The sequence below is a fragment of the Rhagoletis zephyria genome, unplaced genomic scaffold (genome assembly GCF_001687245.7).
Source record: "Rhagoletis zephyria isolate East Lansing unplaced genomic scaffold, Rhagoletis_zephyria_1.1 Rzeph_scaffold_00546, whole genome shotgun sequence".
Lineage (NCBI taxonomy): Eukaryota > Metazoa > Arthropoda > Insecta > Diptera > Tephritidae > Rhagoletis > Rhagoletis zephyria.
Genome location: NW_016157630.1, coordinates 155,165 through 172,998, shown reverse-complemented (window position 1 = coordinate 172,998; position 17,834 = coordinate 155,165). Strand labels below are relative to the sequence as shown.

Sequence of the window (17,834 nt, the reverse complement as noted above, 5' to 3'; positions counted from 1 at the left end):
TAGAAGAGATCCTTGGATGCCTCATCCTTCTCTTCCGTCGGGGCATGGGCGCAGATGAGCGAGATGTTGAAGAATCTCGCTTTGATGCGGATTGTGGCTAGACGCTCGTCCACCGGGGTGAACGACAGTACTCGGCGACGGAGTTTTTCTCCCACCACAAATCCAACACCGAATTTGCGATCCTTTACGTGGCCACTGTATAGACGTCGCAAGGCCCCAGACATTGCTTGCCTTGCCCCGTCCAACGCATTTCTTGGATGGCGGTGATGTCAGCTTTTGTCCTTACGAGGACATCAACCAGCCGGGCAGAGGCACCTTCCCCATTAAGGGTCCGGACATTCCAGGTGCATGCCCTCAAATCGTAGTCCTTTAAACGTTTGCCGTGTCGTCATCATAAGAGGGGGTCTCATCCGAGGGTTTGCCTTGCTTCTTCAATGGAAGTGGTTTTTACGTAGCGGGTCCCAAGCCCAGCGCACAACCCATTGCTGGGAATGCAATAACCACTTAGCAGAAAATTAGAATATTATAAATTTTTGGATAATGGGCGTGGCGCCACTCTTATGACCACAAATGTGCATCTCGGTAACCGATTTATCAATTTCTACCGGTGCACTCAATAACCTTAGTACGAGAAAGAAATTCGTTGAAAATTATTCAAATCGGACCAAAATTACATCCACTTCTCGTATAACGGTAAATTTCAGACATCCGAAAGCTCCGATATTTCAGTAACTGAGCACGCTAATTTACTCCAAGTTAATAGTTACAACAATCTCCTAACAATAAATAAGACTGCTATAGACTTATAGGAATGGGGCACCACCAACTTTATCACTACAAGGTGTATGTAAGTAGATTTCTACCAAACTTGGTTCAATTATTTCATTAACTCTAATTCAGTATATTATCGAAAAAGTTTGAAATATTTAGAAAAAAACCACCCTGCTTATCATGCAAATGTAGTTTAGAGAAAGTTGAAACGACGATATTTGATACCTGCGGCGGGTATATAAAGTTCGTTTTCGCTCGAACTTATGCTTCTTTACGCGTTTTTTTTTTAATTTTTATATATTATTTTTTTCTTTGATACGAAGGATATGACCATCCTTTGTCGCTTTATTCTGTATTTGAAAAATTATATGGTACAATGGAATTGAATTCAGTGTTAAATATTTCAATAAATCAGTTAAATTTAGATAGCGTTTTTAGAAATTTATTTAAGAAAAATAAAACATTTACACCCAAATTCATAAAAAATAAATAAATAAAATAAATGCTTTATAAATAGAAAATTTGTATGAAAATGTCACTTTATAGAGCTCTTTAAATCTGTTTTGTTTTTTTGAATAAGGCCTTTAGATTTTTGTTTGGAGTTTAGTTGATTTTTCATTTGCTATCCCTAAATAATTGGTAACAAATAAAACACCTCTTTGAGGTAAATATTTCGAGTGACGAAAGCTGAACTAGAAACACAAGATTTATATCAATTTCGTGACGAAAATTATATGCAAACTAGTTTTATTTATTCGTAACGTTGCAAAGTTCTGCCTACTCTTAGAAACACAAAATAAAACAAGTAAGAAAGTCTAAGTTCGGGTGGAGCCGAATATTAAATAACCGGCGCAAGTCTTAAATATATGTTGCTTCACCTTTCCGAAACCTACCGCTAGATCGTAAGCCGGGGTGTATCAATTTTGAGTAAATTAGCGTCCTTAAATTTCGAAATATTGCAGTTTCAAGCATTTCTGAAATTTACCGTTATATGATAAGCGGCCGTAATTTTAGTTCGATTTCAATAATTTTCAACACTTTTCTTTTATGTGGCAAGCACAATAACCATACCGAGTTTGGTACAACTTGGTAGAACGGTTACCGAGATACATATATGTGATCATAAGTGGGCGGTGCCATGCCCATTTTCCAAAATTTTATCATGAACGTATTTCCTCATAAAGAATTGTTGAAAGCGTCAATTTTGAATAAATTAGCTTTAATATTACTTATTTTTCGTCTAAAAGTTGTTGCAAATATCAATTTTGAGTGAATAATCTTCAGCAGTTACTAAAATATCGCAGTTTTCGTATTTCCGAAAGTTACCGTTATATGGGATGTGGGCGTGGTCATTGTCCGATTTTTAAAATTTTCGGCCATTTAGTATGCTGTATCAAGGCCAACAACTGTGCTAAGTCTGGAAAAAATTGGTGCAGCGGTTACCGATATATACACATGTAACCATAAGTGGGCGTGGCTACGCCCATTTTCCAAAAATTTATAATATTCTTATTTCTCGTCTGAAAATTATTGTAAATATCAATTTTGAGTGAATTATCTGCAGTGTGTACTAAAAAAACGCAGTTTTCATATTTCTGGAAATTACCGTTATATGGGAAGTGGGCGTGGTTAAAGTCCGATTTCGCCCATTTTCAATACCAACCTACCTTGGATTAAGGGAAACCTACATACCAAATTTCGTTGAGATATCTCAATTTTTGCTCGAGTTATCGTGTAGACGGACAGACGGACAGACGGACAGACGGACGGACAGACAGACATGGCTTAATCGATTTCTTTTTTCATCCTGATCATTTATGTATACATTTGTCTATATCTATCTCGATTCGTTTTGGCTGTTACAAACAACCGTTATGTGAACAAAATTAATATACCCTTGTGCACAAGTGCGCTCGGGTATAAAAATAAAACTTTTAGCAGCGATTCGTGTGAATAAAACTATTTTGCGTCAGTTTCCAGGGCAGTTAAAAAATGCGTATAATTTTCGTCACGAAATTGTTAACATAAATTTTGTGTTTCTAACTAGTTCAGCTTTCGTCACTCGAAATATTTACCTCAAAGAGGGGTTTTATTTGATTGACATAACTCGAGAACCACTAGTCTGATTTTGCTCAAACGAATTTAAAAAAATTAAAAATTACAATTCCTTTAATCTGTTCATATAACGTTTTTCTATATAATCAACAGCTTTGCCGGTAAAAATAAATGTATGAAGAAAAAAAATATTTTTTGCCTAAAATATTAAATTTTTTTAAAACTGTTGATTATATAGAAAAACGTTATATTAACAGATTAAAGGAATTGTAATTTTTAATTTTTTTAAATTTGTTTGAGCAAAATCGGACTAGTGGTTCTCGAGTTATGTCAAAAAAAGACCACCAAAGGTGACAATTTCCCCTATATGATAATTATATATATATCTCGATTCCTGGACGCATTAGCGCACACAAGGGGTGGGTTTTGGGGTTCAAACCCCCCCCTAAAGCTAATAACCTCAAATACAACCTCAAGGAAATTATAAGAAATATTTATTATAATTTCTGTTGCTTGAAAAAGCGCTTTGCTTTTGCTGTAAATTTTCATGAGGAAATAAATATACGAGCATTTTTTTCTTGAGAGCTGCAAACTGATTTATGAAAATTTGGTAGAAGAATTTTTCTTTTCCATTTCTCGTCCGTCGTTTTATAAGAACACAACCGACTTCAATTCTCATACACAAATTTAGGGGTACCGTTAATTTCTTCGTGATCCAATCATCGGATCTCTAAACCAAATTACGGGTACCATCTTTCCAATAAAAAAAGGATTATTGAAATCGGTTCACGTGGTAAAAAAGTTATGTATTCCGGCGAATTGATAGCCTCCCCTTTTTTGAAGTCAGTTAAAAGTGTTTGAGTTCTGTTAATCTTATGTACATAAAGTGCAGTTTATGAATTTTAAAACGTTTATTTATTTATTACATACTGTACATAAAACTTGCATAAATGTATTTTAAAGAGCGCATTATCAAGCAAATTTTCAGTATTTTCCGGTGATATATCTTCAGAAATATAAAACCCCCCCTAAAATATATTCCTGGGTGCGCCCCTGCCTAGACGTGACCCAGCGAAACGCCGGGACACGTATAACTTCTTTTTTACCGATATAACTTTCCCCGGTAGTTTGAACCCTTCCCGATCACTAACCCCTACCATTTGTCTCACAGTGTAATTATGCAAGGGGAGCATAAACAAGTTATTATCAAAATTCAAAACAACCACGATATTTTTTCAAGATTGTATTCTAGGACAAAAGAGAAGATATTCCGAGCCAGAACCAAAATCATCTATGGAGCCCTTGTTGAGAAATTTGGATATTTCTTAAAAAATTGCGTTATTTATCTATAAAAAAGTTTTCATGCAAGTAACTACCAGAAAATACATGCAGAGGTACCCAGCCAGCAAAAAATCCGAAAACAGAAAAAAAGTCGATGAAAACCGGATTTTTGTCCGTTTACCGATTCCATTTCCGGATCCTTTAATGATCCCTTTTCCCACAAAAGTGTGCGGCAGAAACGTAAGTACAGAAAAGTAATTTGTCTGATTTAACTTTTCGTTCATACGCTTTCCTTCTGCACTTCACAGATACTTTTTCATGGTTCAAAAGAAATAAAATAAAATTAGGAAGCGCCTTACGGAATTCGAACCCGGTACCTTCTGGAAGCTAACAAATAGCGGCACACTCCTCTGCACGCTCAGCCACTGCCGACTACGCATGCATGCTTTCATATGTTTAGCTTGAGCAAATAAAATACAATTAATGCTTTCAAATGACATCACCTTTTTCGAACTTTTTCCGGATACGAAAATTGATGGTAACTGTAGGAGTTTTTTGTATGCGTTTTCGGATACGGAAAATTTAACTAAACTGCACTGTCGGCAAAATTTACGTTTATTTGCAGGCTTGGTATGTATATAGGAATATACACACATATATGTGCGTGCTATTTCAGTTATGCCAAGCAATAATGCGTTGCTTTAGCGAAACTATTACTACGTTTATACGCACAGAATAATCGACTTAATTGAAAGCGCATTGACTCCGTACACATTTCGCTCAAGTGTTTATACTTACGGCTTTATATCGGCATCAAAGTAACCGTCTTCAAAAGCAAACTAAATCAGCTGTTTTCATTTGACATTTTATAAGTTAACATAATGGAAAGTGATAAAAATCTAGTTTTATTCGGCATTATAAAATCGTGGCAAAGAAAAAGAACGATTATTATTAATCAGCTTTTAAATACTGATGCGATTATTTGGAATTTGAGCGGAACAGCTGATCTCCAATTCGCTTTGAGTGAGAGCGGTGTTTATACACTCTTTCTAACTGTCTGGAGAAATAAACTACCGATTTGAAATGGAGTGTGAGCCAAAACACTTCGCTCTTTCAAAGCGAATTGAAATTCAGTATATACATATGTTTTGAATCGCGGCGAAATGCATTAAAGCGACTTATGCATGCGTATAAACGTAGTATATGATGGTAAACTATACATCTTATGTATTTGGAAAACATTTACATATTTAGAGAAGCACTTGTTAAATAATGAAACTCAGTAAACTATAAAAAGCCAAATAAAGGTATCGCGCATTTGCTGCAAGGGTATTATAATCCAAAAAATCTAAAATTCGAGAAAAACAGCTTAAATTTTTTGGGTTTACACATATGTATACACATTGTAATAATGCATACATATTTTGTTCTAGTGAGGCACTGGTCATCGGTAAAGCTACGAAATTTTGTACACAACATAAAAGAACATGTTGCGATCATTTCTGCTTACTTAACTCGATATTTTTTACAACGCTTTTAGCAACTTGCAATGTTGTATGTCCAGACCACCATATACTATAAATGTAGCAAAGCTATTTGTGGCAAATTCTATATATCGACCTAGTCTAGATATGAACCTCAAGGAGATACAATTAGAAGACTCTAGATGTCGCCCCGCCAGAAGAAGTTAAATATTGCGCCTAAATATATGCACTATTTATATACGTCACAGCGGAAATGGACGACACGCCATTTCTTTAAATGAAATAAACTGCTGCTATATGTATGTATGTAACTTTTGATTTTGAAATTTTAGCAAAAGTCATTATAAACAATCAATGACATTGAAAATGAAAAGCGTGGGGCGCATGTAATACACTTGAATTGATATGAAAAGTAACATATGTATGTATGTGGGCATATGAATAACGACCGCTTAAAATCGATCTCAAATTTGTACTTTCGCTGTAGAATGTTATGTAGTTTGACTATTGTCAATGAAATCGAATGCTTTGTACTGCATGCGCTCTACGTTTTTCGTTTTCAATGTCATTAATTGTTTATAATGACTTTTGCTAAAATTTCAAAATTAAAAGTTATCAAAAACAAATTCTGTGGGACTGAGAAATATTATTTTCTACTTTGGAGTCCATTTATAAAAGCGTTGTATATTAAAAAGTTTTTTATTTTATTTTATTTATTTTGGATTATGACACTCTTGCAGAGATGGCAGCGATTAATCATTGGTTAAATTAATCGATTATTTTTGTTAGTTAGTTGTGTTTCATTACTCGATTATTAATCGATTTATTGTAGAATAATCGTAAAAATATTTTCAAGAAATATGAATTCTGTTGTCTAAAATCCATCCATCGAACATTCTTTTTTGCTAGCTGTATCAACTTTACTCGACCCGAGATTGAAAAAATTTTGTTTTAAAAATTCGTTAGTACTGGCCTCAGTAAATAGCTCTTACGAAAGGAAAAAGTGTGCGCAGATGATCTCATGGAACCGGGTAGGGATTCGTCACTAGAATCAGTAAAAATGAGTTCGACCTTTGGACCCCTCATAAATCTCTCGTGAACAAACGAAGGCGAAAGGATGATGATTTGTGTCTCAAACAAGATGAAATGGGTTTTTATTTCAATTGTCAAGTCCTAGAACTAAAGCGGAGTATCACCGACGCTTGGGAGGAAATGAAAACTGTTTACCCAAAACTTTACGGACTTTCGAAAAAATACTGCAATTTCGTTGGTACCTCGGTGCCTGCTAGGGTTGCAAACCGTACTATATTAGATAGTATTGTACAATTTTTTCGATCGGCGTAATATATAGTGTTGGAGAAAATATAGTATGTAAAAATACTACATTTATTCAGTTATAAATATAAATATATTTCAGTAATTTGCAAGAAAAAATGAGTATAAAAGTGGAATACTGAAATAAGAATGTTAAATGAAATATTCTTGAAAGTAAAAGGACATAGTGAGTTTATAATCAAAAATAGCAACATATTGTTATAAATACTGAGAAGGAATTACCAAATTCACTTAAAATTACTTCATTTCTTTCAAACAAAGCTACTACCTCACTGATAAAAAATTAACTTTTGACTTATATTAACCCTTAATTAGGTACATGGGGTCAAGGCCATTTCTAGTTGAAAAAAAAATGTCCTGTAGTGCTTGGAGCACGCTGGCGCTCTTTCTAGCTTCATAACTCCCCACGGGGCACGTAAATTAGTCACGGTCGGAACATCGGAGTGTGTGTACACTGAAAATAAAATCTGCATAAATATAACGAAAACTGGCGTACATATTACGAAATTTTTCGTCATTTTTAGCCACGAAAGTTTTCGTTAACTGTACAAAACCGTTTTCGTACATACTACGAAAATATGAGACATGATATCTTTAGTATATTTAACGAATGCGTTCGTACGCTTTACTAAAAAAATTCGTAAAAATTCTTTGTTTTTTTACGAAATTTTTGTAAAATGCACAAACCTGCGCTTGTTGCTTTCATTTGCTACACTGTAAAAACCATAGTACGAGTTATAACACAACACTTTTATTCTATTTTTATCTTCAATTTTAAGCATTATTGTTTAACAAAATGTTTTGCAAAAATGCTTAACATTAATGATAACAAGTAAGAAAGTCGAACATTAAATACCCGGCGCAAGTATTAAATATATGTTTTTCACCTTTCCGAAAGCAACCGCTACTTGGTTAGCCGGGGTGCATGGTCGTAGGCAGGTAGGGGGGGGCCCCCCTAACTTTCAAATTTTCCTTATATACATATATATAAAATAGTACCCTGAAATGCAAGCTTAATAGGGTCGAGCCCCCCCCTAAATTTCATTCTGGCTACGCCGATGCCGGGGTGTATCAATTTTGAGTAAATTTGCGTCCTTAAATAACGAAATATTGAAGTTTAAAGCATTTCTGAAATTTACCGGCCGTAATTTTAGTCCGATTTCAATAATTTTCATAATTTTTCTTTTATGTGGCAAGCACAATAACCTTACCGAGTTTGGTACAAATTGGTAAAACGGTTACCGAGATACATATATGTGATCATAAGTGGGCGGTGCCACACCCATTTTCCAAAATTTTGTCGTAGACGTATTTCTTGGTAAAGAATGGTTGCAAGCATAAATTTTGAATAAATTAGCTTTAATATTTATTTACTGATTTATCGAAGATTTCGTATTTCTCTAAATTGCCGTTATATGTGATGTGGGCGTGGTTTTTGTCTGATTTCGCCCATTTTCAATAGGTTGGTATTGATGGATAAGTGGAAACCTACATACCAAATTTCGTTTAGATATCTCAATTTTTGCTGGAGTTATCGTGTACACGGGCGGACGGACAGACAAACATGGGTTAATCGACTTCTCTATTCATTCTGAGCATTTGTGTATATGTCTATATCTATCTCGATTCGCTTTGGCTGTTACAAACAACCGTTATGTGAACAAAGTTAATATACCCTTGTGCACAAGTGCGCTCAGGTATAAAACAATATAATGAGAATATCATTGAGCTATGGTTTTTATAGTCTGTGAGTAAGCGTATACTTTCCTACTACTCCACTTTTACTACTTTTCTACTCTTTAAATAAAAAATGAAATATTTTCAAACTTGTTTAAAATACCAGACGTTGAAAAAGACAGAGTTGCAAAATAAGGGTGTTAAGGCGGATTCACCGTTCGTATCCGGACACTTTCTGTTAGTAATTTTACGCGATCCTTTGCCACTTTGGGCGCGTTCATAAGTCGTAGCTGTTGGGTAACCGTTGGCTGTTTCTCTTAGAAACGCACAGTTGAGTAGTTACGCTCAGTCTAACATTGGCAACTTTCCGCCATTTTTTCCAGCGGAAAATTTTTACGCTACCTGAACTCAACGTATTGTGCTTAGCCTAAACAGCTGATCGATAAGACTTACGCCGCTTATATTAAATTTAACGCCGCTTTGTTAGGTGGCAGTTGCAAACAAATTTTTTATATTTTATATTACTGACGTGATAAAGTAACTAAAATATTTTACAATAATACTACGTTTCTAAATAGATGTTTTTAAGATGTTTGCTATATAATTTTACACTGTTTAATTCATTGTAACATTGAACGATTTTTTCAACACGGCGGCAGCTCAGTGTTGAATTCTAAATAGTATCGGCGCAACTATCTCTATTTGTTGCAATTTCATTTGTTTACATTTATCAGCTGTTCATTTGGCAGCATATTCATCAAGCCGTTTCTAAAACGTAATTGTTGGGTTCAACAGTTGCCAGCAGTTTCGTAGCAGATGAGCTAAACAGCTACATCTTATGAACGCGACCTTTGTCTCACTGAAACCGCGACAAAAATCTGTTGAACACTCTTTGTTCGAATTAAATTGATTTCGAGTTTCTGTGCGAACTACTTGATGACTCGGGTTGCCGCGTTCTCCTTAATATGCGTTTGCACCGAATCGCATGTGTTATTTACCCTCAAAATCGTATGTAGGCAACAATATCATCAGCTGTTTGCTTCAGAACAAAATAAAATGTGCCGAAGTGAACGGTGAACCGTACTTTAGCGCCCTTTCCGGCAAAAATGTTTTGATAGCAAATAAAAAGTTGTCCGGACACGAACGGTGAACCCGCCTTTAGTTTAGTATTTTGGCGGCTCGAAGTCAATTTAGAAAAATTTACGAAAACACAAGGTTTTTAGTCTTTTGTTTCCGATATATTTCGGTTACGCTTCGGTAACCGTCCTCAGGGCAAATTGATTTACACGTCCGGACTGTTTGACGTCGAGTTTGGTACACGTCAAAATACTAAATTACAAGTAGGAATGTCGCAAAACCCATCATTACATCGTTTGAGGTTTTATTTCATTACTTAGTAAAAAAACACATAAAATACTTTTGATCGGTTTTACTATGCAAATACTCCTATGCGGGGCGGCAATATCCCGTATGTTTGTTGGAAATAAACTTGTATGTTCAAGGATATTTGAACCATATATACACACATACTTATGTTTCTGTAGTTATTTTTATACACACATATTGATAAAACTTTCTTTTTTAGATGCTCGGCTACATAACTGTATTCATCACATTCGTAATCAAACCCATTATACGTTGCGTTTGCAAAAAAATGGACGGTATTTTAAAATTGGTTATATGTGACATGTTCTATTTCCTCATGTTTTTTGGAGCTGTAAATGTCTGGCGCGGAATTTGGAATCTACTAGATATATACGTATATCCTGGTAAGTATTGCAACTGTTCGTAATAAAAATCTTTATCCGGTGCCTCATTCGCGTTCAGTCGTCGTACGTTCATCGCAAGCATAAAGCTAAGCGTACACGGCACAAAAATCTCTCCAGAGTTAAACTAAAATATAAAAATTTCCCCTCTCAATTAAGTTTACTCGGTACAGCAACTCTAGGAGATAATCACCCAGCTAGAGTTAGAATAGAGAAATCTTAGCTTTTCTCTATCATGTACTCTACAGGCTGTATATCGATGGCTGGTGGAAGATCGACCTATCTCGGCAGCCAGTTCAAAAACGCCCTATCTCAGAAAACTTTTCAAGAACGCCCTACTTCAGAATTTGATTGAAAAACGCCCTTTTTCGGAATTTTATTGAAAAACACTATATCTAAGAATTTGGTTGAATAACGCCCTATCTCAGAATTCGGTTCAAAAACCCGCTATCTCAAATGAAAATACATTGAAAATAAGCTGAAATAGGGCGATTTTGATTCGGTAGCTGAGATAGGGCGCTCTTCAACTAAATTCCGAGATAGGGCGTTTTTCAATCAAATTCTGAAGTAGGGCATTCTTGAAAGGTTTTCTGAGATAGAGCATTGTTCAAAAATTTTCTGAGATAGGGCGATTTCGAACTGGCTGCCGAGATAGGTCGATCTTCCACTCAGTCATCGATATACGGTAGACGATTGTTACTTTTCCCCTAGAGTTAAGGCGGATCCCCACAGCATGCATATACGTAAGCGTGCGTTTCACAGAAAAAATTTAATATACAAATTTTTATGAAAGCACCTACATAGCAACGGATGGAAATGTAAAAAAATTTTAAGAATTTTAATTTCTAAGCGTAAATGTCAAACGCACGCATACGGATACGTATGCTATGGAGGCCCGCCTTTCTTGTATGTACCTTAGGGTGCCCATCGAAAATGATTTTTTTTGGAAATTTCAAGACCCTACCCCCTAATTTTATTCGTTTTTATGAGAAATATTATCGCCTATTTTTATAGATTTTTTAAAGGTCAGTTAGAGGTCGCGACCTGTCGATTTAGGTCAAAGAATACGAATTTGTAGATTTATGAGTTTTTGAATGACTACTTTTGGATACATAGGCCTTTAAAATGGCATATACAGGGCTGTTGTGGAAACCAAGCCGGATTTGCTCCATTGTCGGAATTCCAAACCAATTCCGATTTTAGAAGGTGTCACAGAATCTAATTGGATTTGGCTCTTTTCGAACATACACAAAACCCATATTCGAATCAGCTGTTTTGCTAAGTTCAATTCTTTTCAATTTGCATTTGTGAAGATTTTGACAAAGTTGTTGAAAAAATTAAATAAAAGTGAAAATTAAATAAAAAGCAATGGCCGCAGCTGTAGCAGCTTTTTTATTGATGCAGGAAGAAGTTTCTGAGAAGGTGAAACGGAAAATTTTAAGAGACCGCAGCAATCCGTTGGAGCTGCCAGAGTCAGCGTAAGTACATATCCTTTTTAAGCCCGACAATTTTAGTAACGCCTCAATTATCATACAGATTCATTGCACAATATCGCCTGAACAAAGACGCATTCATTATGGTGCTAGATATCGTAAAACCCCACTTGCCTGCATCTAGCATTCCACCATTGCTAAAGCTAGCGGCAGTCTTGCGATTTCTAGCAGAAGGTTCTTATCAGCGGTCGGTTGGGAATGACTCTGGCATAAGCCTAGGTAGAAGCACAGTGTCACTAGTTCTGAGTGAAGTGCTGAAAATTATGGAACGTTTAATTTGCCCTCGTTGGGTGAAGCTTACAATGGATAGCAATGAGAAGCTTAAATCGAGAAATTATTTCTACAGCAAATTTAAGATTCCCTCTATCATTGGCTGCATCGATGGGACACACATTAAAATTATAAAGCCTAGTGTGGACGAGCATTTATTTTTTAATCGCAAAGGATATTTTAGCATGAATGCTATGATTGTAAGTAATAACTATTTTGCTTAACGTGTTTTCCCCCAACTTGTTTCTACTTTCGTCTAAAGATATGCGACAGCGCTATGAAGATACGTGCGGTAGATGCTCGGTATCCAGGCTCCAGCCACGATGCATTCATCTGGAATATTAATGACGCACGGCAAAGTTTCCTTAGGGAGTACGAATCGGGCGATCGAGCATCAAGACTTTTAGGAGATTGTGGATATGGCATTGAGCCCTTCCTTTTGACACCATATAGAGACGCATTGCACAACTCTAAAGAGTACAAGTTCAACATGGCGCACTCTTCAGCTCGAAATATTGTGGAGCGTACTATAGGTGCGTTTGTTTATTTACAAATCCAAGATATTGAATTAAAATTAACAATATGCGTACATATGTAGGTGTATTAAAAAGCCGTTTTCGATGTTTATTGGGGACGTTGCACTATTCCCCGGAAAAAGTAATACAGATTGTCAACGTGTGCTGTGCATTGCACAATATCTGCAGAAGCTACAACATTAATCTCTCCAACCAAATGAACCTGCTGTGGACAATGTTGTACAACCATCGAATCCATCGCTACAAAGTGAAGGGAAGAGAATAAGAGACGAAATAGCCAATAATTTGCAATAATTTTTCAAAAATTGGTTATTGAAACTAAATTATCTGTTTATTTCAAATGTTAACTTCAAAGTACCTGAGATGTTACAAATATATATACTTACATAAGTATCACGTGTGTTTATACATAAAGCTGTGGTCAAAGATTTAGCACCAAAATTCAAAATAATATTGTTTGGAACTTACGTTTAATTATTTATTTTTAATAATATTCATTTAAAATGTAAATAAATCTATAACAAAAAGCACATCAATAAAAGATTAAACGCTTGCGGAAGTTTCACAAAAATTTTATCAAACTTAAAAAAAAAGTAAAAATTACAAACTTTATAATCAGAATTTTTAGACAATTTTTGGGTACGCAGTCTTGTAGCCCATTAAATTCTTATTATAATTAGTCTTATAAAGTGCCAAATTCTAGTCCCTAAGAACTAAATTTTTTTTTGCCAAAAGTGTTGAGCATTTTCTTCCATATAATGCTTGAACAAAATCTACTTTTATATGGAAGAAAATGCTCAACACCTATTAACTTTTATTTATGTGGTTTTTGTTATAGATTTATTTAGATTTTAAATGAATATTATTAAAAAAAAAATAAATAAACGTAAGTTCCAAACAATATTATTTTGAATTTTGGTTCTAAATCTTTGACCAAAGCTGTACATTGTATGTATGTACGAGTATATGTACATAAACAATAAAAACTCTTAAATTTTTTCTTATACTAAGAACGCAAGGTACGGTTTACAACGTTTAAATACTCTTATTATTTAAATTGAGATCACTAATAAATAAGCTGTCTTTATTCGGGAAAAATGAATTCTTCAGTCAATTAATTATTCATTTACCCAAGATTGCGATAAAGCCAATCATCACTTGAATAATACACCCCGTTGCTAAATTTTCAAATTATAAACTATATATGTACATACATACATATCGCACACGATCTTCAAAAGTGACACAACTCAAAATTTGGCATTTTCGAAATAATGCACTAAAAATGTACACAGAGCTTTTATTTACCTTTCAGCAAAAGCTGTAGCAAATTTTTGTTATAATTTGTTGAAAAACCTAAGGTAAAGTCCTCCTTGCCCATATGATTAGCATGTGCTAAGAAATAGTTTTTCGCCTTTTCTGACGAACGTGTAATTTTGAGTTGTGTCTCTCTTGAAGACGGTGTGCGATATGTACAGAAGCTCACAGCCAAAATGATAAACCCGACAAAATGTTTATTTTGTTAATATTCACTAAATTTTTTATGTACATAGTACAACGTCAAAAACCATAATAACCAACATTCAAAACTTTGTACAAAAAATGGAAAAGTCGCAAATTTGATCACATGTTTTAGAAATATGTCAGGTATGCAGTCTTGCATTAAATTAAAGTGTAGTAATAAGGTGCAAGTTCAGCTGCTAAGAAAAACTTAGTGAATATTAACAAAATAAACATTTTGTCGGGTTTATCATTTTGGCTGCGAACCACTGCCTATGCTTGTAGGTACATACATATATATGTACATATGTTTAAAATGCAAAAAATATGAAAAGCTGGGAAAAGGAACTATTTAAAACAAAATAAGGTATTTAAAGTATTTGAATAATGAAAATATTATCAATGGGGCGCAGTAATATTCAAAATTAAGTAGATATTTAAAGTTAGATGTAGCTCTTTTGACCGATAACCCATTAAAATTTAAGCCAAAAAGCTGCAACTAACTTTAAGCATCAACTTAATTTTGACTATGAATACACTCCAATCGAATTCGAATAAATTCGTTTGTGATAAAGGATTATATTCCGTTTTGATTAGTGAAAAATTAAAAGTAATTCGGTAAGTTATTAAATTTTTAACTAAAAAATTAAGCACACAACCCTAGTTATAACCATTTAGTTGTCTTTGGAAATCAAATTTTTTGATGCTGAGGTCTAGTCGCTGTTTTTCTATTTGATTCTTTTCTTCCATGACGGTTAATATTTGCGTACAACATTCTACCATGTCTTCGACTGCTCGATGAATATGTGTAAAACTTTTTGCGTTTTCATTGCCAATTTTTATTAGCTCATCCAATTTCTCATTCATTTCCATTTTTATTTCGTTGTCCTCTTTCAAAAAATTTTTTAAACTCTCTGCTGTGCTCTCCACTCTTGGCCTTTTTGGAGTGCTTCCAATACTGGAAGGCTCCATTTGTCGCTTTGATGACGTTGACGGAATATCGCTGTTCGTTTCATCGAGTACTTCTTCGATAAGGTCATCTGAAGGTTCGACGTGACCAATTGCAACGCCTGTAACACCATAAACTGAACGTTCAATTCCACATATACGGACGATTGATTCTTCCAATTGCGTCAGTTGATGTTTAGTGAAGGGCCCACCACCAGTCGCTCGAGCTTCATTTTTGTTGTGTGATAATTTTTTTCTTATCTCACTTTTCCATTCAGTCCATGCCTAAAAACAATAAAATAGTAGAACTTTCATTGGGGCTACAATATGCAATATACCTTCTTCCACCCATTAGCGTCCTTTTGGGGTGGGCCTGCGCTATTTAAAGAATTTGACAGTTCTTGCCAAAGAGCGTTAACGAGTGCCTTATCTCGTTTTGTGTAGCCCTTAGCGATGTCGGGGTTATTTTCCATAAACTCCACGATTATGGAATTTTGAACGCTATTCTTGTGTTTTCCCCTAATATTAAAATTTAAAATTAATGTTTCTATGAATTATTGATTAATATACTCACATAAAGCAAAATAAGAACCTGCAGAATGCGAAATAACAAAACGAAAATACAATTCTGACAGCGATGTACTGCTTGGTTTGTTTCCGATAAGCAAACCGATAAAATTGGTTCCTATGACACAAAAAACCGACTTTATTTCCGATTCGAACATAAAACCGATAATATCGGAATGCAAGACACCAATGGGAATTTTTCATCGGTTTCAATTCCGATTACGATAAAGGTCAGATTCTACAACAGCCCTGATAATAATCTATTTTCGGACTTGGCCTGTTGGGATTTTTTATCGGGTAAAATAAAAAAAATAAAACCCTAATTCTATTAATTTTTTAAATTTTGACCATCACAATGTGTATGCCAAATTTCGTTGAGATCGGTTAAGTAGTTTTTGAGATTCACGTATGTATATGTTATAAGTGGGCGGTGTCACCCCCATTTTCCTAAAATTTTTGGAAAACCAAATTTTTTGCTGAAGAGCGATTGTATATATCAATTTTGAATAAATATTGAAGAATTCCTTAGCCACACTGCTCAAAAAATCTGAAAGTCCGGTACATACACAATATTAATTCAAGGCCGTATTTCAGAAAAGTCGACTTACTTCGACCATTTTTATGCGATTGCAATAAATGAGCTATCAGTTTATTTAGAAAAAAATTTAATTTTAGACAGTACTACATATTTTGAAACAGTGGAAGTTATCGATGGTTAAAATTAAAAAAAAAAAATTAAGAGAAATATGAGTTTTTTTTTTTATTTTAACCGATAAAAAATCCGAACAAGACAAGATTACACTGTAGAGCACTCGGCTGGGTATTGGACCAAACCAACTTTTTTAAGAGATTGATTCATAAGTAAAAAAATTAATTTCTCCGTTTTTCGAAGTTAGCCTTCAATATCGAGATATGGGCTTTCGAAGTTCGAAGTTGGACCTTTGTTAAAAAAGTATTTTTAATTATTGCATGTAAAAAGCAAAAAAGTAAAAATACAGACGTGGTCTGCCATTTGCTCTTATTTATATGGTATATAACTTTTTTTGTGAAAGCTTATATTATTGCTATAACGAGTCAAAAGTCAGACCCTCGAAAAATTTAAAACTTAATATTTCAGAAAATTTTGAACTGATTTTTAAAATATTCATATCGTTGTAAAGGTGATTTAACCCCCTTTCTTGTGCAATGCACATTTGTTTACTTCGTATATAAAACTTTGAGAAAAAACACATTTAAAGGAAAAAATACATTTTTTTGTATAAAAAAATATTTTAAACGAAAAAATTAGTAACCGATTCTCAACAAATTGGTATAGTTGTAAATGCGATTAAACCCCCTTTACTTTGATATGCATACTTGTATACTTCGTGAATAAAAATTTGAGAAAAAACACTTAAAAGGAAAAATCATCTTTTTTCTTATCAAAAAATATTTTAAACAAAAAAATTACTCACCGAATTTTTAAGAATTAACATCGTTGCCAAGGCGATTAAACCCCCTTTCGTCTAATGTGCATATTTTTATACTTCGTATATAACAATTTGAGAAAAAACACTTAAAAGGAAAAATTCGAACTTTTTATTATAAAAAAAATTACATAAAAAATACTAAATTGTAATCTAATTAAATAACGTATATAAACAAAATAAATAATTAATAGTGTTTTAAGCGTTAAATCTTCCTTGTCCCCCACAGCCCTGTTAAAATAAAGCAAAAGTATATGTAACAGAAGTCTAAGGCATACAAAAATATAAAAACACCATGGTTTTTGGTTTTTTACATTACAGGTTATATGTATGTATATAAAACTTAAAGGTAATTTTCTGCTTTATTTAAACAAAGTATTCAATTGTGTTACTAATTAGTAATTTTTTTGTTTAAAATATTTTTTATACGAAAAAATTGATATTTTTTCCTTTTAAGTGTCTTTCTCCAATTTTTATATAAAAAGTATACAAATATGCATATCAGAAGAAAGGGGGTCTAATTCCCTTTGCAACGGTACCAATTTTTTCAAAATCGGTTCGTAAACAATTTTTTTTTTCCTTTAAATGTGGTTTTTCACAAATTTTTATAAACGAAGTTTATAAATATGCATTTCGGAAGAAAGGGGTTTAACCGCCTTTACAACGATACTCATTTTTTAAAAAT

The 17,834-nt window shown here is 34.0% G+C and overlaps 3 protein-coding genes across 3 annotated transcripts in view; 2 read left to right on the top strand and 1 right to left on the bottom strand.

Moving 5' to 3' along the window:
* fusl (transmembrane protein fuseless) overlaps window positions 1-10,456 on the top strand; it is a 70,826-nt gene extending 60,370 nt beyond the window's left edge. The window contains exons 5-6 of the mRNA XM_017612464.1: window positions 10,189-10,372; window positions 10,431-10,456. Coding sequence (XP_017467953.1) covers window positions 10,189-10,372; window positions 10,431-10,456 — 210 coding nt within the window. The remainder of the gene's footprint in view (window positions 1-10,188; window positions 10,373-10,430) is intronic.
* Window positions 10,457-11,737: 1,281 nt separating this feature from the next.
* LOC108360251 (putative nuclease HARBI1) lies at window positions 11,738-12,851 on the top strand. Its single transcript, XM_017612463.1, has 4 exons — window positions 11,738-11,847; window positions 11,906-12,332; window positions 12,395-12,669; window positions 12,731-12,851. The coding sequence occupies exons 1-4, from the start codon at window positions 11,738-11,740 to the stop codon at window positions 12,849-12,851; spliced, it is 933 nt and encodes a 310-aa protein (XP_017467952.1).
* Window positions 12,852-13,517: 666 nt separating this feature from the next.
* Window positions 13,518-15,775, bottom strand: LOC108360255 (uncharacterized). The gene is made up of 3 exons (XM_017612466.1): window positions 15,691-15,775; window positions 15,455-15,635; window positions 13,518-15,401 (listed from the first exon to the last, which is right to left on the bottom strand). Coding segments are annotated over exons 1-3 (756 nt in total). The 5' UTR covers window positions 15,693-15,775; the 3' UTR covers window positions 13,518-14,828.
* Window positions 15,776-17,834: the final 2,059 nt, after the last annotated feature.

What these genes read in the sequence shown, in the direction of transcription:
- LOC108360251 (XM_017612463.1), top strand. Translation starts at nt 11,738, where the DNA reads ATGGCCGCAGCTGTAGCAGCTTTTTTATTGATGCAGGAAGAAGTTTCT. An exon ending in TTGGAGCTGCCAGAGTCAGC is followed by an intron (nt 11,848 to 11,905) that starts GTAAGTACATAT and finishes ATTATCATACAG; the next exon opens with ATTCATTGCACAATATCGCC. An exon ending in GTGGAGCGTACTATAGGTGC is followed by an intron (nt 12,670 to 12,730) that starts GTTTGTTTATTT and finishes GTACATATGTAG; the next exon opens with GTGTATTAAAAAGCCGTTTT.
- LOC108360255 (XM_017612466.1), bottom strand. An exon ending in ACGCTAATGGGTGGAAGAAG is followed by an intron (nt 15,402 to 15,454) that starts GTATATTGCATA and finishes TATTGTTTTTAG; the next exon opens with GCATGGACTGAATGGAAAAG.